We start from the raw sequence: 21,948 nt of genomic DNA on the forward strand, positions 1-21,948 counted from the left end.
ATACCCAATACATCTGTTTTTCTTTTTTTTCACAATCTTATGTGTTTTATTATTTTTTTTACGGTATTTACCTGAGGGGTTAGGTCATGCGATATTTTTATAGAGCAGGTCCTTCCGGACATGGAAATTCCTAGTATGTATACTTTTTAAAATTTATTTAAGTTTTACACAAAAAGCATTTTTTAAACAATATTCTGAGAGCCATATTGTCAGCGATTGTCTTATGTAGGGTACAATTTTGGGGTACATATGACTATTTTATTACTTGGTATTACATTTCTTGTGATTTAAGGTGACAAAAAAATTGTTGTTTTAGCACAATTTTTTTTTTTGCAGCGATTACGTGACTGGGTGGATCATGTGATATTTTTATAGAGCCAGTCGTTACAGATGCGGCAATACTCAATAGATCAGTTTTTCTTTTTTTCACAATCTTATGGCCTCTTTCACACGGGCGTCTCTGTTTTTTTGCCCGGATAAGAGGCGGGTGCGTTGCGGGAAAATGCGCAATTTTTCCGCGCGAGTGCAAAACATTGTCATCTTCACAGAAGTTCGGGCTTGGGATTGATGTTCTGAAGATTGTATTATTTTCCCTTATAACATAGTTATAAGGGAAAATAATAGCATTCTGAATACAGAATGCATAGTAAAACAGCGCTGGAGGGGTTAAAAAATATAAAAAATAATTTAACTAACCTTAGTCCACTTGATCGCGAAGCCCGGCATGGTGATTTGTGAGCCAAAACCAGGTGCAACTCTAAACACAGAACAGGAGCAGATCTTTCCCTTCTACCTCATGTCTGTGGAGGCTCCACTTCTGGTTTTGGCTCACAAATCACTGAGGGAAATCACTGACCAAACACTGAAGTGTGAACGAGGCCTTATAAAACAACAATTACTTATTGAAATCAGTAAAAAGTGTCCATCTGTCTGATTTCAGTTCCTATGTTAAGAACCTGTTTGATAAGGGCTGAAATCAACAGACTATGATTCAGGGCATCACCCTGTGTATGCTGCCAGTGTGAGATCAGTGACCTCTTTTATGCCCACGTTGATGCACATTTGTGTGTCAGTCTATTTCTGTTTTCAAGCTGCTTTCAACTGATTTTACTTCAGGACAGCTCAGTGCAACTTATTTTATTACTGGGAAAAGTTATTTTCATAATTCATTAACTAAAAACTAAAAGTACAATTTGTGTAAATAAGAAACTGGCCAAATATGAAACCAGCTTCAACTTTGTTATAAATACAAGGTGACTGATAAAAGTCAGTTACCTGACTTTATATATATTTTTTAGTAAATAGTACTTTAACCAACATTTGAAAATAAAATAAATTATACAAACATTTTTCAGCATTTATTTGTTACACACATGGACAAAATTGTTGTTACCCTTCCATTAAAGAAGGAAAAAACCACAATAGTCACTGAAATAACCCGAAACTGACAAAAATTATAATAAATATAAATTTACTGAAAATCAACTAATGAAAATCAGACACTGCTTTTAAATTGTGGTTCAAAATAATAGTTTATAAATCAAAAATTACCTGAACAAAAATGAGAAAAATCGCGCATGTTTGGTACCCAAACCTGAACTTCTTCACAGAAGTTCGGGTTTGGGATTGATGTTCTGAAGATTGTATTATTTTCCCTTATAACATGGTTATAAGGGAAAATAATAACATTCTGAATACAGAATGCATAGTATAATAGTGCTGGAGGGGTTAATAAAAAAAAAAAAAAAAAGTTAACTCACCTTCTCCTCTTGATCGCGTAGTTCCAGGTCTCTTTACTTCTTGAATGATGAGCTGTGGGCTAAATGACCTGTGGTGATGTCAGATCACATGCTCCAATCACATGGTCCATCACCATGGTCCATCACATGTGATCTGACGTCACCACAGGTCCTTTAGCCCAAAGCTCATCATTCAAGAAGTAAAGAGACCAGGAACTACGCGATCAAGAGGAGAAGGTGAGTTAACTTTTTTTTAAAAATTTTAACCCCTCCAGCACTATTATACTAAGCATTCTGTATTCAGAATGCTATTATTTTCCCTTATAACCATGTTATAAGGGAAAATAATACAGTGAATAGACTGTCACCTAGCAACCATGCGTGAAAATCGCACCGCAACCGCACTTGCTTGCGGATGCTATGCGATTTTCACGCACCCCATTCACTTCTATGGGGCCTGCGTCGCGTGAAAATCGCACAATATAGATCATGCTGCGATTTTCACTCAACGCACAAGTGATGTGTGAAAATCAACGCTCATGTGCACAGCCCCATAGAAATTAATGGGTCCGGTTTCAGTGCGGGTGCAATACGTTCACCGCACGCATCGTACCCGCACGGAAAACTCGCCCGTGTGAAAGGGGCCTTAGCGTAATATTTTGTAGAACAATCTTTGAGACAATCACTGCAATCAAGTGATGTCTGTAACACCTCATTCACACATCAGTGTTGTGGTCAGTGATTTCCATCAGTGATTGTGAGCCAAGTTCTTTTCTCCTTTCCGAGTTCCTGTGTTCACTAGGGAAAAGGGCACCAGTCACACAGCCAGTACCAATTTGTATGCTGTTTTTTGCTGATCTAAAGGCTTGACACACTGGTGCCTTGCAGCACTGAGGTTCTAGGACACTGAACAGCTGAAAATTATTTTCAAAGCACCTCTTTTTAATGATCCGTGAAACACGGATGGCATCCGTGTTGCATTTGTGGTTTTCACGGACCCATAGACTATAATGGACGTGATGGATCTGTGAACACGAAATAGAGCATGCATCCATGTTAAAAACACTGACCCACGGACCATGCTAAAACACTGGTGTCTGAATACACACATTCAAATGAACGGGGACGTGTGCTGTACGTGGAAAACACATACAGCACACGTTCGAAAAACACTGACGTGTGAATGAGGCTTTAATAAGGAGACTCCTTAACCCTGTAGCCCATACTGCCATACATGACAACCTAGGCGGGCCTGCTGAGGCTTCCCAGGCTGTCATAGTAACCCATTCACCCTAAGGCCCCTTTCACACGGGCGAGTATTCCGCGCGGGTGCAATGTGTGAGGTGAACGCATTGCATCCGCACTGAATCCCGACCCATTCATTTCTATGGGGCTATTCACATGAGCGGTGATTTTCATGCATCACTTATGCATTGCTTGAAAATCGCAGCATGCTCTATTTTGTGCGTTTTTCACGTAACGCAGGCCCCATAGAAATGAATGGGGTTGCGTGAAAATCGCAAGCATCCGCAAGCAAGTGCGGATGCGGTGGGATTTCCACGCACGGTTGCTAGGAGACGATAGGGGTGGAGACCCGATCATTATTATTTTCCCTTATAACATGGTTATAAGGGAAAATAATAGCATTCTGAATACAGAATGCATAGTACAATAGCACTGGAGGGGTTAAAAAAATAAATACATGGTAAAAGATCATGTGATGGATCATGTGATGACCGGAGTGACATCACCACAGGTCCTGCAATCAGCAAAGGAAGAGACAGAAGAGATGCCGGGCTGCGCGAGCAAGTGGATTAAGGTGAGTTAAGTTTTTTTTAACCCCTCCAGCGCTATTTTACTATGCATTCTGTATTCAGAATGCTATTATTTTCCCTTATAACCATGTTATAAGGGAAAATAATACAATCTACAGAACACCGATCCCAAGCCAGAACTTCTGTGAAGAAGTTCGGGTTTGGGTACCAAACATGAGCGATTTTTCTCACGCACGTACAAAACGCATTGCGTTTTTGCACTCGCGCAGAAAAATCGCACGTGTTCCCGCAACGCACCCGCCTCTTATCCGGGCCAAAAATATGACGCCCGTGTGAAAGAGGCCTAATAGTTTTATTTTGGGGTAATGGGGATAAGGGATTAAAAGGTTCTAGCACACTAAGGTGGCTAACATAAAAGTATTAAAAGTTCAAATCATCTCTTTTTCACTATTTTACATATAAAAATATATAAATAATAGAAACAATAAAAATATTAGGTATCAACGTGTCTGAAAATGTCTGCACTAATAAAATATTTAAAACATTTCCTGTGCGGTGAACACCGTAACAGAAAAAAATGTAAAAACACATGATTCGTCATTTTTTTTGTCACCTTGTCGCCCCCCAAAAAAAACGTAATAATGGCGATCAACAAGTACTACATATCACAAAAATTGTACTAATAAAAACGACAGTTCTTTCTACAGAAAACAAACCCTCATACACTCATACAGCTCTGTAGACTAAATATAAAAACAGTTGTGGCTGCCAGAAAATGGCGATGCAAAGAAAATTTTGATTTTTTTTCAAAGGTTTTTATTTATAAAAATGATATGTTTGATATGCAATTTTTGGTTATATTGAGCTGCACAATAAGGATGTCATGTCACTTTTTGCACACAATGAACGTTGTGATTAAAAAACCCCAAAAACCTTGGCGGAACCTTGTGGTGGTTTTTCAATTTTACCCAACGGAGATTTTTTTCCCCCATTTTCCAATACAAGGCATGGTAAATTAAATGGTGCTATTAAAAATGCATCTTGTCCTGCAAAAATAATCCCTCATATGGCTGAATATGTGAATGGAAAAATAAAAAAAGGTTTGAAATGTAGAGAGGAAAAATAAAAAATAAAAATAGGCCCGGTTTTTAGGGGTTAAACCAAACCGACAGTTACACTTTAACCACCTTTTGTGTAAAGTGCTATAAAGGTATCCTCACTGTAATGTTAGCTGCACGTCTTCTAGTTATGCAAGACATTATATGAGTCTGTGTGGTAACCATAGATTACAAGAGCTGGTTGTTCGTTCAGTATCATTTAGCAGCCAGTCTTTTCTTTTGAAGGGAATCTCTCACCTAGATTTTGATCAGAGATCTGAAGTCCATTCATTCAAACATGTCGGTTTTAATGCTGTCTCCGTACAGCATTAATATGTATTGTCTCCATGTAGGCAGAATTAGGTCATCACTTCTGCTTCTTTAAAAACATTTAAAAAATGTGGATGCACAATGGGGGTCATTTATTAATAATGACATTGTAGACACCGGTCTTAATAAAGACCCCCTGCTCTGGATCGCCAACGTTATGCTTCCTTGCTGGCTTACATTTAGACCATTTTCCACGCCTAAACCAGGCATAGAAAATGGTAAACGAGACCGGCTCGTTCTCTTCCCCGCCCATGCCATGCCCACTTTTTGAGACATGGCGTAAGTGGTAAAAAGTTGCAGATTGTGGCGCAACTGCAATCAGCCGCAATCTGCGCCTGAAATATGCCTAATATAAGTGTATTTCAGGTTAATAAATGACCCTCTATATGTCTAATTTAGAGTAACCTGGACTCGTCTAGCAAAACAGTTTTTTTGGGCTGCCCCCACACAATATGATGCCCTTTTAGTGCCCCACAGACAGTATGATGCCCCTTTAGTGCTTCTGACATAGTACGATACCCCCTTAGTGTCTCCCCATGCAGTATAATGCCTCCTCCCTCTGTATACTGCCCTTTAGTGCCTCCGTACACTATAATGCTCCATTAGAGCCTGCCCACTCTGTATTATGCCCCCCTAGCTCCCCACATGAAGTTATATGTTCCCCCATACTGCTCCATGAAGTACCAACTTAGTGCCCTCCATGCAGAATGATGGTCGCTTTGAGCCTGACCACACTGTATTATGTCCCCTTAGTGTCCCCATGCAGTAGGATAACAACTTTTCATCTTCCTACCTTCATGTAGTTTGATGCCCCATTAGTGCCCCATGGAGTATGATGTCACCTTAGAGCCTTATCACCCTGTTTTATACTGCCGTAGTACCCCCTTAAAGTATTATGCTCCTTTAGTGTCCCTATTAAATACTTAGCTATTTTAATACCCCCAAGTATTATGCCTTCTTTGTGCCCTCAATACTGTATGATGCCCTATTAGTGCCTCTGTGCAATATGATGTTCCATTTGTGCACCCCACACAGCATGATGTCCTATTTGTGCCCTTGCATGCTATATTATGCCTTCTTAGTGCCCCCCCCCCCCCCATGCAGTACAGTGCTTCCTGTAAAGAAAGTCTTATGTGAACAGAGACAAAATAACTGAGTGACATTTTGGGGTTACAGGTCTTTTATCAAGCTGTATGTAGAGGTGCAGCCCTCAGATAGGTTAGAAAAAGAGACTTTATATTTTCACCTTCTTCCTATTGGGCACTGCTTTTGGTGCCTTTTAAAGTCATAGCGCCTGTTTTGGGTATTGCTGAATAATTTGGGTTCTCAGTGAAAACGTCATGAGTCATCAGAATGAGAGTAAGGCCTCTTTCACACGGGCGTCATGTTTTTGGCCCGGATAAGATGCGGGTGCGTTGCGGGAAAATGCGCAATTTTTTGGCGCGAGTGCAAAACATTGTAATGCGTTTTACACGCGCGTGAGAAAAATCGGCATGTTTGGTACCCAAACCCGAACCCAGACTTCTTCACAGAAGTTCAGGTTTGGGTTAGGTGTTGTGTAGATTTTATTATTTTCCCTTTTAACATGGTTATAAGGGAAAATAATAGCATCCTTAATACAGAATGCATAGTACAATAGGGCTGGAGGGGTTAAAAAATAAATAAAAATTAACTCACCTTAATCCAATTGCTCGCGCAGCCGGCTTCTCTTCTGTCTTTTTCTTTCAGGAATAGGACCTTTGATGATGTCACTGCGCTCATCACATGGTCCATCACATGGTCCATCACATGATCCATCACAGCAAAGAAGAAGACAGAAGAGAAGCCGGGCTGCGCGAGCAAGTGGATTAAGGTGAGTTACATTATTTTTTAACCCCTCCAGCGCTATTGTACTATGCATTCTGTATTAAGAATGCTATTATTTTCACTTATAACCATGTTATAAGGGAAAATAATAAAGATCGGGTCCCCATCCTGATCGTCACCTAGCAACCGTGCGTGAAAATCACACCGCATCCGAACTTGCTTGCGGATGCTTAAGATTTTCACGCAGCCCCTTTCACTTCTATAGGGCCTGTGTTGCGTGGAAAACGCACAAAGAGGAGCATGCTGCGATTTTCACGCAACGCACAAGTGATGCGTGAAAATCACCGCTCATGTGCACTGCCCCATAGAAATGAATAGGTCCGGATTCAGTGCGGGTGCAATGCGTTCACCTCACACATTGCACCCGTGTGGAAATCTCGCCCGTGTGAAAGGGGCCTAAAACTGAGAAGCACATATCCTATCATAAACTAATGTAGTTTATCATAGTAAGCATCATAAATAACGTAACAAAGATAGTTACAGCATACACTAAAGTAAACATGGAGGACATAACATGTTTGTAATAATTTACAGGTGATGAAAAGCTTTCTATTCATTCAGTAATATTCATGATGACAGATCATTACACTATGCAACTCCATCAGAAGTGATGATGAAAAACGACTTCATTTTTATCCTGTCATCTGCTAGTCATTATAGGCTTTGAGGCTTATATAATAATTAGGATGATTCTTGTTTTTGTGCCACTCACCTGTAAAATCATTCTTACGGAGTTAAGTGGAGGACACAGAACTAGTGGGTATAACTGCTGCCACTAGGAAGTGGGTTCTAATCAAACATGTGATCCTACCAGCTATACCCCTCCTGCAGGCAGTGAACGGATCAGTTTGTAAGCCTGCAGTATGAGCAACCAGAAGAAACAAGAAGAAGAACCTAACTATGATGGTTGGACCTAGGATAAAAAAGAAAACCTATCCACAGAACATATTATGAAGCCTCTGAACGGTTCCGGGGACATAGGACACAGACACAGCTGATTGTAATAGTGAAGCAGGGAGCTTTCCAATCCCCACTTCACCATTCAGCTGCTGGTCCTAACACATCGTGCTACTGGTCTGTGTAGGAGGAGCGAGGCAGGCTGACACTACAGTGTGACATGAAAAAGTATTGTGCTGCTGCTGGGGAGCGCCGGCCACTATGATCATTGGAGGAAGTAGGCGAGTACTTGCTGGTGTTTTTTTCCTGTGAAGGAGGCACATATCTGGCATAACAACTGTGAGGGGGCACATTTCTGGCATAACTACTGTGTGGGGGAACATACCGTATCTGGGCATAACTACTGTGAAGGAGCACATCTCTGATATAGCTACTGTGAGGGGGGCACATATTTGGCATAACTACTGTGAGAGTGCACATACCTGGGCTTATCTACTGTGAGGGGCCACATATCTGGTCATAACTACTGTGAGGGGACACATATCTGACATAACTACTGTGATGGGGCACATATCTGGACATAACTATTGTGAAGGGGGCATATATCTGGCCATAACTACTGTGAGGGGCACATATCTGGGCATAACTACTGTGAAGGGGCACATATCTAGCATAGCTACTGTGATGAGGGCACATATCTGGCCATAACTTCTGTGAGGGGGCACATATCTGGCATAACTACTATTAGTGAGCAGATAGCTGGGCATAGCAACTGTGAAGGGGGCACTTCCTGGCATAACTAATGTGAGAGGAACACATCTGGGTATAACTACTGTGAAAGGACACATATCTGGCATAACTACTGTGAGTGGGCACATATCTGGGCATATCAACTGTGAAGGGGGCACATTAGGGCATACCTACTTTGAATGTGGCACATCTGGGCATAACCACTATGAAGGGGCACATGTGGGCAAAAAAACTGTGAGGCACAATGTGGGTATAACTAGTGTGAAGGGGACACAATGTGGGCTTTACTACTGTGTGCTGGCACAAAAGGGCAATAATTACTATGTGGGGGCATTAAGGGGACTGGGTGTGTATAGTTATGTTTTAGGTGGAATTAGAGGTATTGCCTAGCTTTAAAAGAAATGCTAAGGCGCGCCACACAAATTGTCCCTCTCTATTTTTCAAAAGTTGGGAGGTATGCCGTAACAACAGGTGAAGAAAAAACTGGATGAGAGCTATGTCCCTCAAAGAAATCAGCAAGAGAGATTGTACAGGTAAGCAGTGGCGTTGCAAGGGGGGTGCGGGCCGCATCGGGTGACACCAGTCTGATGGGGTGTCACCAGCCCCCACTGCCCGCCGGACTGACTTACTGCAGTGCAATTTAAATGTGTTCAATTCATCACCTAGGTAGGTCTGGTTGGCGGCTGCTACAATGGGGTGTCACCCGCCCCCACCGGCCGCCGGACTGACTTACTGCAGTGCAATTTAAATGTGTTAAATAATTTAATTAATCACCTAGGTAGGTCTGGCTGGCGGCTGCTACTGTCTTGTCTGGCCAGCCTACATGTGTGCCGTGCCGTGCGTGCGGCGCTCAGGCCCAAGGAGGCGTGACTGAGTCTGTCAGTGGGGCCGCGGCGGACGGCAGCACCTGCGCAGCTGTCTGGAGGACTCTGGATGGAGGGAGGAGAGGAGGCTGAGCTGCACTGCTGTGGCCTGTAAAAGCTGCCTCTCCAGGCTGGCAGCAGAAGAACACAGAGAAGACTGAGTGAGGCACGACTTGTTGGCCGACCCTGCTTGACTCTGGAGAAGACAACTTAAGGCTGAGACTGGAGCCAGGACCCGACCCCACTCCAGCCAGACCCCCACTGATATATCAGGTATAGTACTACTGATCATTCTCAGCCCAGAGAAGCTGCTGAGTTGATTGGGGAAGGGGGGACTGTATTGTAACAGAGAGGGGGAGAAAAGAGATAGGGGACAAAATGTACAACATGTCTGTGCCATGGAGCCTGGAGGGGAAGAAAAGAACTGTGCCACCCATTGGGGGGGGGGAGGGGATGACATGATGAGCCCACACAGATATTTTCCTGCATGGGAAGTCTGCAGAGCCAAGGTAACCAGGTCTTCCTAAGGGCAGAGGAATCCCCCTTTTGGGAGTACACCCAGTTGAAGTCAAGGTTTTCTGAGAAAGAAATATAAAAGAGGTCTAGGAGCTTAGAAGATGCAAAATATCTCTGGGCACTTCCATTCCTTAGAGATTGTCCTCAAAGTCCGAATAAGCAGGCAAGAACTTGGGAACGTGTTTGGTCCTTTGAAAATGACTGTTGTGGCAGGTAGAAGGCAAAAACTCCTGTCTAACTTAGAGGCAATTATAGAGGACTGAACGAGATCCAAGTCTCTGGAGGTGGGGAAGCAGCAGAGGAGACTGAGTAGGTGGACCTGGAAAGCTGGTTTTCTATTCTTGGTCTTTTAGAGGGTTGTCTGCCACAGGGAGAATCCTCAGACAAGGCGGTCGAAGGGTACCATGAGGAAGGGGCTTGGTCATCCATGATGGTCTATGGTGGTTTAGAGGTTAAAGGGTTTAACTCAAAGGTTTGTGGCAGCCACAGATTTCCCCTACATTTGGAAGGCATATTCAATTCAAATTGGAGGTATAATGAAAATTAGAGATAGAATGGTGATTCCAATCCATTCTATACCTATCCTGTATGGTTGGTCATAAAAAAAAAAAAGGGAAAAAAAGGCCTCAAAGAGCACGATCCAGCACATTTTGGTGGTTTTGAACAGTACAGCAGTTTATGGGCACATCCCTGGTGGCACATCTCTTATGGTTTAGCCCTTATGGTTTTAGGTGGAAGCGCCTCTCTACAAAATATGGGGATTGACTGTGATTGAGTTACAAACATTATTACTAACTGTCTGCTTATTACAAACCCCTCTGCTGTACAGCTACACCACCCATTGTTAGGGGAGCTCCCCGCAGGCCAGTGAGAGAGTTTTGAACACATAATACTTGTTTCAGGGAAGAGAATTGGTTAAAGAAGACACCCTTGGTGGTCTAAAAAGGTGAGTGGGTTAATGGGCAAATCTGTGGATGGAATAGTTGATGTCCAATGGTTTTATTCACTTTCCCAGGCTTCAGTGTAGTCTAGTGAATGACAGCAACAACCATGAATTGTTATTGCTGACAAGAATATATTATGTTTGACATGTTATGTTCTTAATGTGCATTTGATATGCATTTCTTTCCTTTTTAGGCTGGACTAACTAGTAACTTTTTTGTGTTCAGATAAGCTTCTGCCCAGGGGATAGCCATTATATACACAGGGCTTCTGTCTCTAAATGTAAGCTTCCCTATACCCTATACTGTATGTATAGATGGGAACAAGATCTGATTAAGTACTTTTTGAGATCCGAATGGTATAAAGCCATGCAATGGTCTGGCAAATACACCCATTGCATAAACCATTTTGAGATCATACTTACATTACAGATGAGGTGGTATATTAAGCCATCTAGATTAAATAGATATAATTCAAACAATATGGATCTATGCTGGCAGAACTGCGGTTCAGTAGGCAGCATGATACATATCTGGTGGCATTGCCTAAAACTGAAATGCTATTGGGAAGATATATATATTATCCTTTAAGCGACCAACTTTTACTATCAATATGGAACTGACCCTAACTGAATTCCCCCCAGCCAAAACTATAAAAAAGCACAGCAGAAAACACATTCCAAACACATCAAGGACATCAAACTCTGTGGTACTACAGATTGCAAACACAACAAGCATACTAAAGTGAAACTACAGATTCCAAAATATAAAAAACACACTAGACTCCATGGAACTAAAGATTCCAGAATACACACTAAGCTACAACAAGATCAAAATAGCAGAATGTGGGAGAAAATTCACATGGCATACATCATACTTGACAACAGAATGAAGTTAGGCCAGGACATAAATAGAGTCAACAATCAGAACTCCACCCTAATCAACCAGAAAATTCTATACAATAACCAAACCCATATTAAAATGTAAATTACAAAGCAACTTCCCAAATACAGTTAATAAATAGGTGAACTTAAATCAACAGGCATACACCGCAACAGCACTGCCATAAGGACCTAGTGAGAAGCTGAGAGTGACATATGCTGCAGCTACTTTGACAGGAGGTTGACACGTGAGACCTGCAGGAAAGTGTCAACCCTGAGGAGAAAAAGATGGAACTGCATGCCAGACACAGCAGTCCAGGTGGTCTTAGCAATATGCCAAAGTAAGTAGTTGTTCCATATGAACTTGCAAGTATTCAGTAGCAGATAAATATTGTAAACTGGGATTAAATAAAACGTAACCTTTACTAGGTCATTTAAAATAATGTATCACGCTGGGTGAGAGACGACATTGACAACAATTACCTCCACTATATCAATTCATGTACCATTAAATGAAATGAAAAAAGGGTGGATCTCACCTCGTCTGGGTAGGGTCCACGACCATGGAGGAAGGTCCTGGCAGTGGTAATACCTATGACCGATGTGACCAGGTGCTGATGTCGTGATTGGCACAATATTTACTCCTAAGACACCCTATTATGGCTTTCCTGACTTCCTAGGGGCCAAGGGGCTGTTCTTATAGCCTGCCTACCACAATGGAGCACCCGCCCCGACAGGGGCGACCTCACACCGAACCTTTCCCTCAGTATGGGTCTAAAGTTCTTTAAAGCCCTAACTACAACGCCCTACATGCCATGTTTCTGTCTTTTTCCAGACATCATCAGGGGACTTCACACATGTATTCCAGGGCAATAGAGATCAAGGTGATTTTAGCCTATTTTTGGTGAGACACTGACTGACATGGGACACTTCCCTTGTAACAGTGAGGATAAGAGTTACCCACTATCCTGTCTGATGATACGAGGCTAAAATCACCTTGATCTCTATTGCCCTGGACATGTGTGAAGTCCCCTGATGATGTCTGGAAAGAGACAGAAACATGGCATGTAGGGCGTTGTAGTTAGGGCTTTATAGAACTTTAGACCCATACTGAGGGAAAGGTTCGGTGTGGGGTCGCCCCTGTCGGGGCGGGTGCTCCATTGTGGTAGGCAGGCTATAAGAACAGCCCCTTGGCCCCTAGGAAGGCAGGAAAGCCATAATAGGGTGTCTTAGGAGTAAATATTGTGCCAATCACGACATCAGCACCTGGTCACATCGGTCATAGGTATTACCACTGCCAGGACCTTCCTCCATGGTCGTGGACCCTACCCAGACGAGGTGAGATCCACCCTTTTTTTAATTTCATTTAATGGTACATGAATTGATATAGTGGAGGTAATTGTTGTCAATGTCGTCTCTCACCCAGTGTAATACATTATTTTAAATGACCTAGTAAAGGTTACGTTTTATTTAATCCCAGTTTACAATATTTATCTGTTATATTTGGGTGTAATTAAATACCACGTACACATACCTGAAGAGGTGGTATAATCAATTAATAAGTATTCAGTAGCCCCAACGGTCCACTAGTCTAAGAAGTGTGCCTGTAGAAACCCACCATCAGCAGCATCTGTAACTGTAACCATTGTATTATGAACTTTTTTCTCTTCTTGTTAAGTGAACTGTAACCACCATGCTTTTGCACCTCTCTAGAGTATAGCCTGCTTATTTTTGATCCATACTGACTGATTGTTATAACTGTTGCTGTACCTCTACTCTACCTGTTGTGAAGGAAAGACTCCATACATATGCCCCATTATTATATGTAAGGGGATTTAGTCTTCGGGCTTGCACAGACCTAGCGGCTGGTTGGGGCACCATTTTACATAGCGCTCATCTGCACTGTAATTTATAATTGATCTTATCTAATTACTGTATGTCCAACTTTGATATAATACAATAAAGTATGCATTTCAACTATATGTGTGGTTTTCTTAGTTTGGTGCAGTATACATTGGTACCACACATTATTATTTGTACTACTGTTTGGTGGCCCAAGATTTGAAATCACTGGCTGTTTATGTCATGGGAAAACAGGATTCAAGCCGTATACGAGCATAGACCTATAAATTCGACCAGGCTGACTAGTATGGAACTACAAGTGCCACAAACCACGTTATGACGTATCTTACAAAATCATCTGCATTGTAAGCCATACACATAAAAAAATCTTCAGGAGCTGAAATCAGATGATAAAAACTGCAACACCATGACTTTTGCATTAACTTACAGGGTCGATTGGAAGAGGACGAACTGCCAGGCTGATATTCAGTGATGAGGCTACCTTTCACCTCAGTGGCAAGGTCAATTACCACAACGTTAGAATCTGAGATTCAGAAAACCCATATGCCCTTATCGAGCACATAAAGGACCCATCCAAATTTATCATGCTCTGTGCAATTAGCAGGCACAAAGTCTACGGTCCTTTTATTTTTTGCCAAGTATACTGTTACTGGCCACTCCCACCAATAAATGTTAAGGGATGGTTTATGCCACAGATAGAGGAAGATACGATAATTGAATGAAACTACCAGAATGTTGGATCGGCTGTGCCAGAATAAACGATTACCCAATGTTGTGCTGGTCTTCACAATCACCAGATCTAACACTGTGCCCTAAACTCCACCTACACCAATGTCCCTATTTACTTGGAAGATCTGCCCTAAATGACGGCCCCCAACTTGGTGATGGTCCCTAACTTTACTAAGGGGAGGGGCCTAGAAAAAATGGGGTAGACACTGTCTGACAAAGGCAGACCCAGAAGGTAAAACTTCAGAGTCAAATAACAGACAGGGTCTATACCAGGAGGTGACATCAAAAATATAATCGGCCGTCAGAGGTCAAAGTCAAAGCATAAGTCAGGATCCAGGAGTCACAAAATGTACAAACAATAGTGAGGCAATGAAGACTAATCACAGCTGCCTGTTTAAATCGGTATCCCTGCTCCCAAATAGCCTGACTGTCAGGGGGCTGGTTACCACACCAACAGAATAACCTGGGCTATGCCACCAAAGAGAGGCCGGGCTCGCTGCTGGAGCAGAGAAAAGTAAGTACGTGAGCCCCACTGTGCCACCAGTGGCCCTCACATCAAATATTTGTAGTGTATAGATAAAAGTTGTGAAGATAGTGGGTCTTTTCATGCTAATAAATTTGTGTTATGTTCTGTTATGAATACGAAGACTATCATTTTGCACCATTCTTTTTGAATCACCCTGTGTAGTGCCAACATATTTCACACATAAGAGGACATAGAAACTCGTTACAGATGTTGACCATGGTTGGATTTGAACCCTAGTGCTGCCAGTCACTGCTAACCTCCATACTGCCAGTGCTGGCTTTTGGCTGCACTAAACAGCATTGTGGGCCGAAACTTCTGCCCTGTGTTTTACATCATGTTTAAAAAAGAATATTCTAGAATATGGCTGAAAACTGGCAACATAATATCTAAAGCTGATCATCACATAGAGACATAAGAACATAGGCCCTTCTGTAGACTACATCCCATCTATATATGTATGTAGCTTATAGCTTTAGTTTTGGCTGCCAGCAACTTCAGGAGTTTTGCCCTTTTTAACCATCAACTATGATTAAGAGCAGCCCTATTTCTCAATTAATCATTAGTTTGGACTTTGTTTCCAAGTTGACCTTAACGTTAATTTAAATTTTCATGACTGTATAAAATAATTTTAATTCAATTCTACTGTCTGCACAATGTAAATGATTCCTTATATATTTATCAGCCCAAGGATGGTACATCTGGATCATTTCAATATTGCTCATAACACATTAATGCGTTCATTAATACATGGTATTTCTTGCCCCAGTGCTTCACCGCCAGTGAAATGTACTTTGCCCCTCAGCAAGGATTACTCCTGTGAGAAAAGAAAACCATGTTTTACAAGGACAAGATGTTTGTGTAGCGTCCTTATAATGTAATTAGGCCTTCAGACCACCAGAGCTTTTAAAACAGTTTGTTGAGGATTTCTTCATCTTTCTTGTCGGATATGTCTGGATTTCAAATTATTGCATTGATGTTTTGCATTTGTGGAACCGGAGCAGCAATTGGTGCAGTTGTTTCAAACGAATGGAGAGTGACTAGCCGAGCCAGCTCTGTTATCACGGCCACTTGGGTGTTCCAGGGCTTGTGGATGAACTGTGCGGGAAATGCTTTGGGCTCATATCACTGTCGACCTCACTTAACCATCTTTCATGTAGAAGGTAAGAAGGTCTTCTGTTTCTTTCATATGTCAGGTCTTTTTTTTATTTTCTGTCATCCAAGGAAACTTTTTGTTAAATACAGTACGGGGAATTATGCTGGGGCTGTATAATTAAAGAGAATATCTGCAGATAAAAAGCTACGGCTTTTAGTGAATACTCATATTTAAAGCTAAAACGTATCAAAGTCTATAAAATTATTATTATGGTATTGTTTGCTCAGTAACACTAATATGGTCCTCTATTAGCCATAATATGTAATAATATGTAAAATACTTTTGTTTTAAAAAAAAGAAAAGCAGTTTCATAAAAGTAATGCTGCTATTGGTTAAACCAAACTTTTAGATCACAGAGGTCCCTTCATCAGGTGTATTTACAGATGAATGACCGAAAGGCGAGCACACCATATAAAAGATGTCATACTAAGCCATTGTACATGGGGTGCCTCATCATTAAGATAAGCCAAAGTTATAAACTACATTTAGGGCTATATTACACCAACAGATTATCTGACCAATATCTGTCCAATAAGACCATTAGTTGGACTGAGTGTGATAGGCCACCTTACCAAAATCTGTTGGTATAACATAGCCCTCACTGTTACAGGTGGAAGGGCAATAGAGGTGATTACTAAAGGTGGCCAAACATTTTGGCGAGATCAGCTGAACATTCACTATGGCTGGGGGCCTCTTAACTCTCCCCCGATTTCCCCAATTTGGATTTCAAGTTGCTTGATCCTTTTGTTTTTTCTATTCTTTCAGTGATTCTTTTGTAAACCTGACTGATGAATGGTCATATGTATGTTTCTGAAAGCTTGCAAGTATAATTTGTCTATTTAGCCAATAAAGATATCACTCCGATAATACTTTTGTCCTTTTTGACACAAAAGTACTTTATATTACATAGATTATTCGCTCACGAACAATATAAATCAAGTATTTTTTGGGGGGCTCCTGGCGTTTGACATCACATACAGTATTTAACTTTTTGCACCTATCCATAGTAAGGGCTCTTTTACACTTGCGTTCTTTTCTTCCGGCATAGAGTTCCGTCGTCGGGGCTCTATGCCGGAAGAATACTGATCAGGATTATCCTAATGCATTCTGAATGGACAGTCCGTCCTTCAGGATGCATCAGGATGTCTTCCGTTCCGGAATGGAACGTTTTTTGGCATGCTGCGCTTTTTTGCTCCGGCCAAAAATCCCGAACACTTGCCGCAAGGCCGGATCCGGAATGAATGCCCATTGAAAGGCATTGATCCGGATCCGGCCTTAAGCTAAACGTCGTTTCGGCACATTGCCGGATGCGACGTTTAGCCTTTTCTCAATGGTTACCATGGCTGCCGGGACGCTAAAGTCCTAGCAGCCATGGTAAAGTGTAGTGGGGAGCGGGGGAGCAGTATACTTACCATCCGTGCGGCTCCCGGGGCGCTCCAGAGTGACGTCAGGGCGCCCCAAGCACATGGATGACGTGATCGCATGGATCACATGATCCATGCGCATGGGGCGCTCTGACGTCACTCTGGAGCGCCCCGGGAGCCGCACGGATGGTAAGTATACTGCTCCCCCGCTCCCCACTACTACTATGGCAACCAGGACTTTAATAGCGTCCTGGGTGCCATAGTAACACTGAAAGCATTTTGAAGACGGATCCGTCTTCAAATGCTTTCAGTACACTTGCGTTTTTCCGGATCCGGCGTGTAATTCCGGCAAGTGGAGTACACGCCAGATCCGGACAACGCAAGTGTGAAAGAGGCCTAAGACCTGGAAATATGGTATACAACATTTTGTTTGGGAAGACACGCAGTAGCAAAACTGATGTAGCAGGACAAAAAACTGACCCCCATAGGAAACAGTTTTTTTTTTTGTTGTTTTGTGATCAGGGCCCTAATGACTTTTTCTCTCTAGCTAGAAGGAAAAAGAACATAATATACAGATATAGGTAAGTTACTAAAAATATGTGTAGTAACTGTAACAATTATCTAGCAGATCAAGAAATATAAGTTGCTTCTTATATCGACGTGGCATCTAAAGGCACTGTAAAGGCACGTTACTATTGTGCTGTCTAAGATTTTAATCATTTTATTTGCTATTCATTAATATGTACTGTTCAATGCTGGTTTCAAACTTTGTACAGATTGTCTTTCATTTTACTGTACACTATTCACTATACACCTTTATTTTCTAATGAATGGATAAAATATAAATTGTTTGGATTGACTTTTCTATTATCACCAGGTTTTAGATCAATTCTAAGTTCATATTATAGATACAATTCTCCAAATATTTCAGTTAAAATAATAAACTTTATGTTGCGCTATGATCTCTCAGTAGTTAGCATTGTTGCCTTGCAAGACTGGGGACCTGGATTCAAATGTGGATAGAGTTCTGATTATTAGTTTATTAATGTATAGAGCACCAACATGTCCTGCAGAGCTGTAAAGAGATTATTACCACTCACATTGGTGTAGGTTTTCCTCCCACCCTCCAAGAAAAGACTATGGGCCAGATTTATCATTCCTCTGACAGATCGCTACACTTTCACGTATGGCTAAAGTCAGTTTTAGCCAAGTCAGATTTATGATCAGCCCTTTAAGGCCTCATGCACACAACCGTTTTTTTTTTGCAGTCCGCAAAAACGGGTTCCGTAGTTCCGTGATCCGTGTCCGTTTTTTCTTCCGTGGGTCTTCCGTGGGTTGTTTTGGTGTCTGCCTGGCCGTGCAGAGCCAAACGGATCCGTCCTGACTTACAATGCAAGTCAATAGGGAGGGATCCGTTTGACGTTGACACAATATGGTGCAATTGCAAACGGATCCGTCCCCCATTGACTTTCAATGTAAAGTCAGGAGTCCCTATTATACCATCGGATCTGAGTTTTCTCCAATCCGATGGTATATTTTAACTTGAAGCGTCCCCATCACCATGGGAACGCCTCTATGTTAGAATATACCATCGGATTTGAATTAGATCGTGGAAACTCAGATCCGACAGTATATTCTAACACAGAGGCGTTCCCATGGTGATGGGGACGCTTCAAGTTAGAATATACTACGAACTGTGTACATGACTGCCCCCTGCTGCCTGGCAGCACCCGATCTCTTACAGGGGGCTGTGATCCGCACAATTAACCCCTTAGGTGCCGCACTACGAACTGTGGACATGACTGCCCCCTGCTGCCTGGCAGCCCCTGATCTCTTACAATGGGCTATGATACGCACAATTAACCCCTCAGGTGCCGCACCTAAGGGGGTTAATTGTGCGGATCACAGTCCCCTGTAAGAGATCGGGTGCTGCCAGGCAGCAGGGGGCAGTCATGTCCACAGTTCGTAGTATATTCTAACTAGAAGCGTCCCCAAAACTCTGTGTTAGAATATACTGTCGGATCTGAGTTTTCACGAAGTGAAAACTTAGATCTGAAAAAGCTTTTATGCAGACGGATCTTTGGATCCGTCTGTATGAAAGTAGCCAAAGGACACGGATCACAGATGACAATCTTGTGTGCATCCGTATTTTTTCACTGACCCATTGACTTGAATGGGTCCGTGAACCGTTGTCCGTCAAAAAAATAGGACAGGTCATATTTTTTTGACGGACAGGAAACATGGATCACGGACGCGGATGAACAACGGTGCATTTTCCTAGTTTTCAACGCACCCATTGAAAGTCAATAGGTCCGCAGAAAATCACGGAACAACGGACACGGATGCACACAACGGTCGTGTGCATGAGGCCTCAGACTGTAATAAATGTGGTTTGATGGTAGCAGTTTATCTGTCAGTAAGCGGCTTTACAAAAGTCGCACGTCTTTATGAAAAAGTCGCATGTTCTTTTAAAAAGTCGCATAAGATAAGCATGGTCCTCACTGGAGAGATTTTGCACATTTTTTGCGACTTTTTAAATTGTCGCAATAGTAAATCTGTCTAGAGATTAATTTACACAAGAAAACACGCCCACTTTTAGAAAACTGGCAAGCATAGTGCAGAGCCAATAAAAGTCGCAAATTTTTGCGCAGTTTAAAGGGGTTATCCCACTTTGCGTTTTTATACTTACCTGCTGCCACCGTGCGTTCACTTCCTGGATTCTGGCTGGGTGCGGGCTTCATCTTGATTGAAGTCTTCTCCCGGCCGGGCCGCCGCTGGACTGAACGCGCACGCCGCCGCGCATGCTCCATGGTGACTTATTTCTGGCCAGTATAGTACAGAGCCGGCGTGCGCGTTCGCAGCTCTGTACTATTCTGGCCGGGAAGAAGTCACCGTCGCGCATGCACGGCAGCGTGCGCGTTCAGGACAGCGAGCGGCCCGGCTGGGAGAAAAGAAGGAGTCTTCTGGGCAAGCGCGACCATCGGGATTTTGGAGAAGAGCGGTGGTCGTAACCAGGGGAGACCCAGTCACAACAATAATGTAAGTGGGGATGAATTTTATCCTAATCGGTGGGATTTTGTTAATAAAGTATATTTACAAAAATGATCACTGTCAAATCATTAACAGATTTAACAGTGATCATTATGATGGGATAACCCCTTTAAGCGATTGCGCAAAAATTTGCGACTTTTTCACTCCATTATTCTGACTTGAGCTAATGATATACCTGGCCCTATATGTGTGCTTGAGATATTATGGAAATTAGATTGAGGGCCTCACAATGGACAAGGACTGATGTGAATAATGACATTCTCTGTACAGCCCTACAGAATAGGTTCACACTACTGAATATATATTATAGTATAGATTTCAGAGGCCACAAGGTAAAGAATATAAATGTACTGTCCAGTAATACATAAACTAGTATCAGGGGAAGATTTTCTGCACTTTTATATGTCAATTACAATTAGTTTCATAGTTCCCATTTCAGCAGTAGCTCATTATACATATTGGTGTACTCAATATTTTCTGTTCCCCCTGTAAAGTGTAATCCAGCCTTAACTCTAACACTCGGTTCTGCCTTTTACTGAGCACAATGACAATCAGCAAAACATTAAGGATATTTAGGGTGAACATTAGAATATTTGAAGTGCATTTGTTCAACATATTATCATTGCCACTGTTCTTTGTTTGGGGATTTTACTATACCTTGCCTGTACCATATACTGTTTTTTGCGCCTGATAGTGACTATTTTACTTGCTTCTAACCGCCAGGATTTTTACAAGCCTGCCGAGCACTGATGATTGTAGCCATATGCTTGGGATTCTTCGGCACAGTGTTTGCTTTTGTTGGCATGAAATGTACAAGAATAGGAGGCTCTGATCAAATGAAAGCAAAAGTTGCCTTTTTGACTGGAATACTATTTATATTATCAGGTAATGGCTATTGTAGTATGGTGATACCATCATTTCATTGCTAAGCCAAATCATGAATGGGCACTGATGGGATCATGATATCTATCTATCTATCTATCTATCTACCTATCTATCTACCTATCTATCCTTTATCTACTGTATTTATCTACCTATCATCTATCAATCTACCTATCTCTCTACCTATCATCTATCTATGTCTGTCGACCTAGCTATATTCAACATTTAATTTACAAGACTTAAAGTGGGATTCATATAGAGTTCAATGCAGAGAGTAAGTGCGGCTATCTCCTCACCGAATTCCATGGAGACTTCAGCTGCTCTGAATTGGCAGGTAAGAGTACCGGGAGTGGAACCTGCAAGCATAAATGTTTAAGATGGGAATACCCATTTGAAGGTACAGTCATGAGAAAAAGAAAGTAGACCCTCTTTGAATTCTATGGTTTTACATATCAAGATAAAAATATCTGGCACTTAGAATGTCTTAAACCTTTAAGTACAGGATGATTTTCTGTTTTTGCAATTTCATTTTTTTACTTCTCGCCTTCCAGAAGCCAGAACTTTTTTATTTTATTGTTTAAATAGCTGTGTGAGGGCTTGTTTTTTGAAGAACAAGTTTCACTTTCTATTGGAGTGAATATTGCATACAATGTAGAGAGAAGCTGGAAAGAAAAGCAATATTACCTTCATTCTCCGGGTCAGTACGATTACTGCAATACCAAAAT

At 41.9% G+C, this 21,948-nt stretch overlaps 1 protein-coding gene across 1 annotated transcript in view; it reads left to right on the forward strand.

The window, feature by feature from the left end:
• The first annotated feature begins 15,497 nt into the window (after positions 1-15,497).
• The window catches only part of CLDN10 (claudin 10), a 39,027-nt gene continuing 32,576 nt past the window's right edge, over positions 15,498-21,948 (forward strand). The window contains exons 1-2 of the mRNA XM_044287387.1: positions 15,498-15,933; positions 21,065-21,226. Of these exons, the coding sequence (XP_044143322.1) occupies positions 15,720-15,933; positions 21,065-21,226 (376 nt within the window). The 5' untranslated portion in view covers positions 15,498-15,719. The remainder of the gene's footprint in view (positions 15,934-21,064; positions 21,227-21,948) is intronic.

Source organism: Bufo gargarizans, chromosome 3 (genome assembly GCF_014858855.1).
Source record: "Bufo gargarizans isolate SCDJY-AF-19 chromosome 3, ASM1485885v1, whole genome shotgun sequence".
Taxonomy (NCBI): Eukaryota; Metazoa; Chordata; class Amphibia; order Anura; family Bufonidae; genus Bufo; species Bufo gargarizans.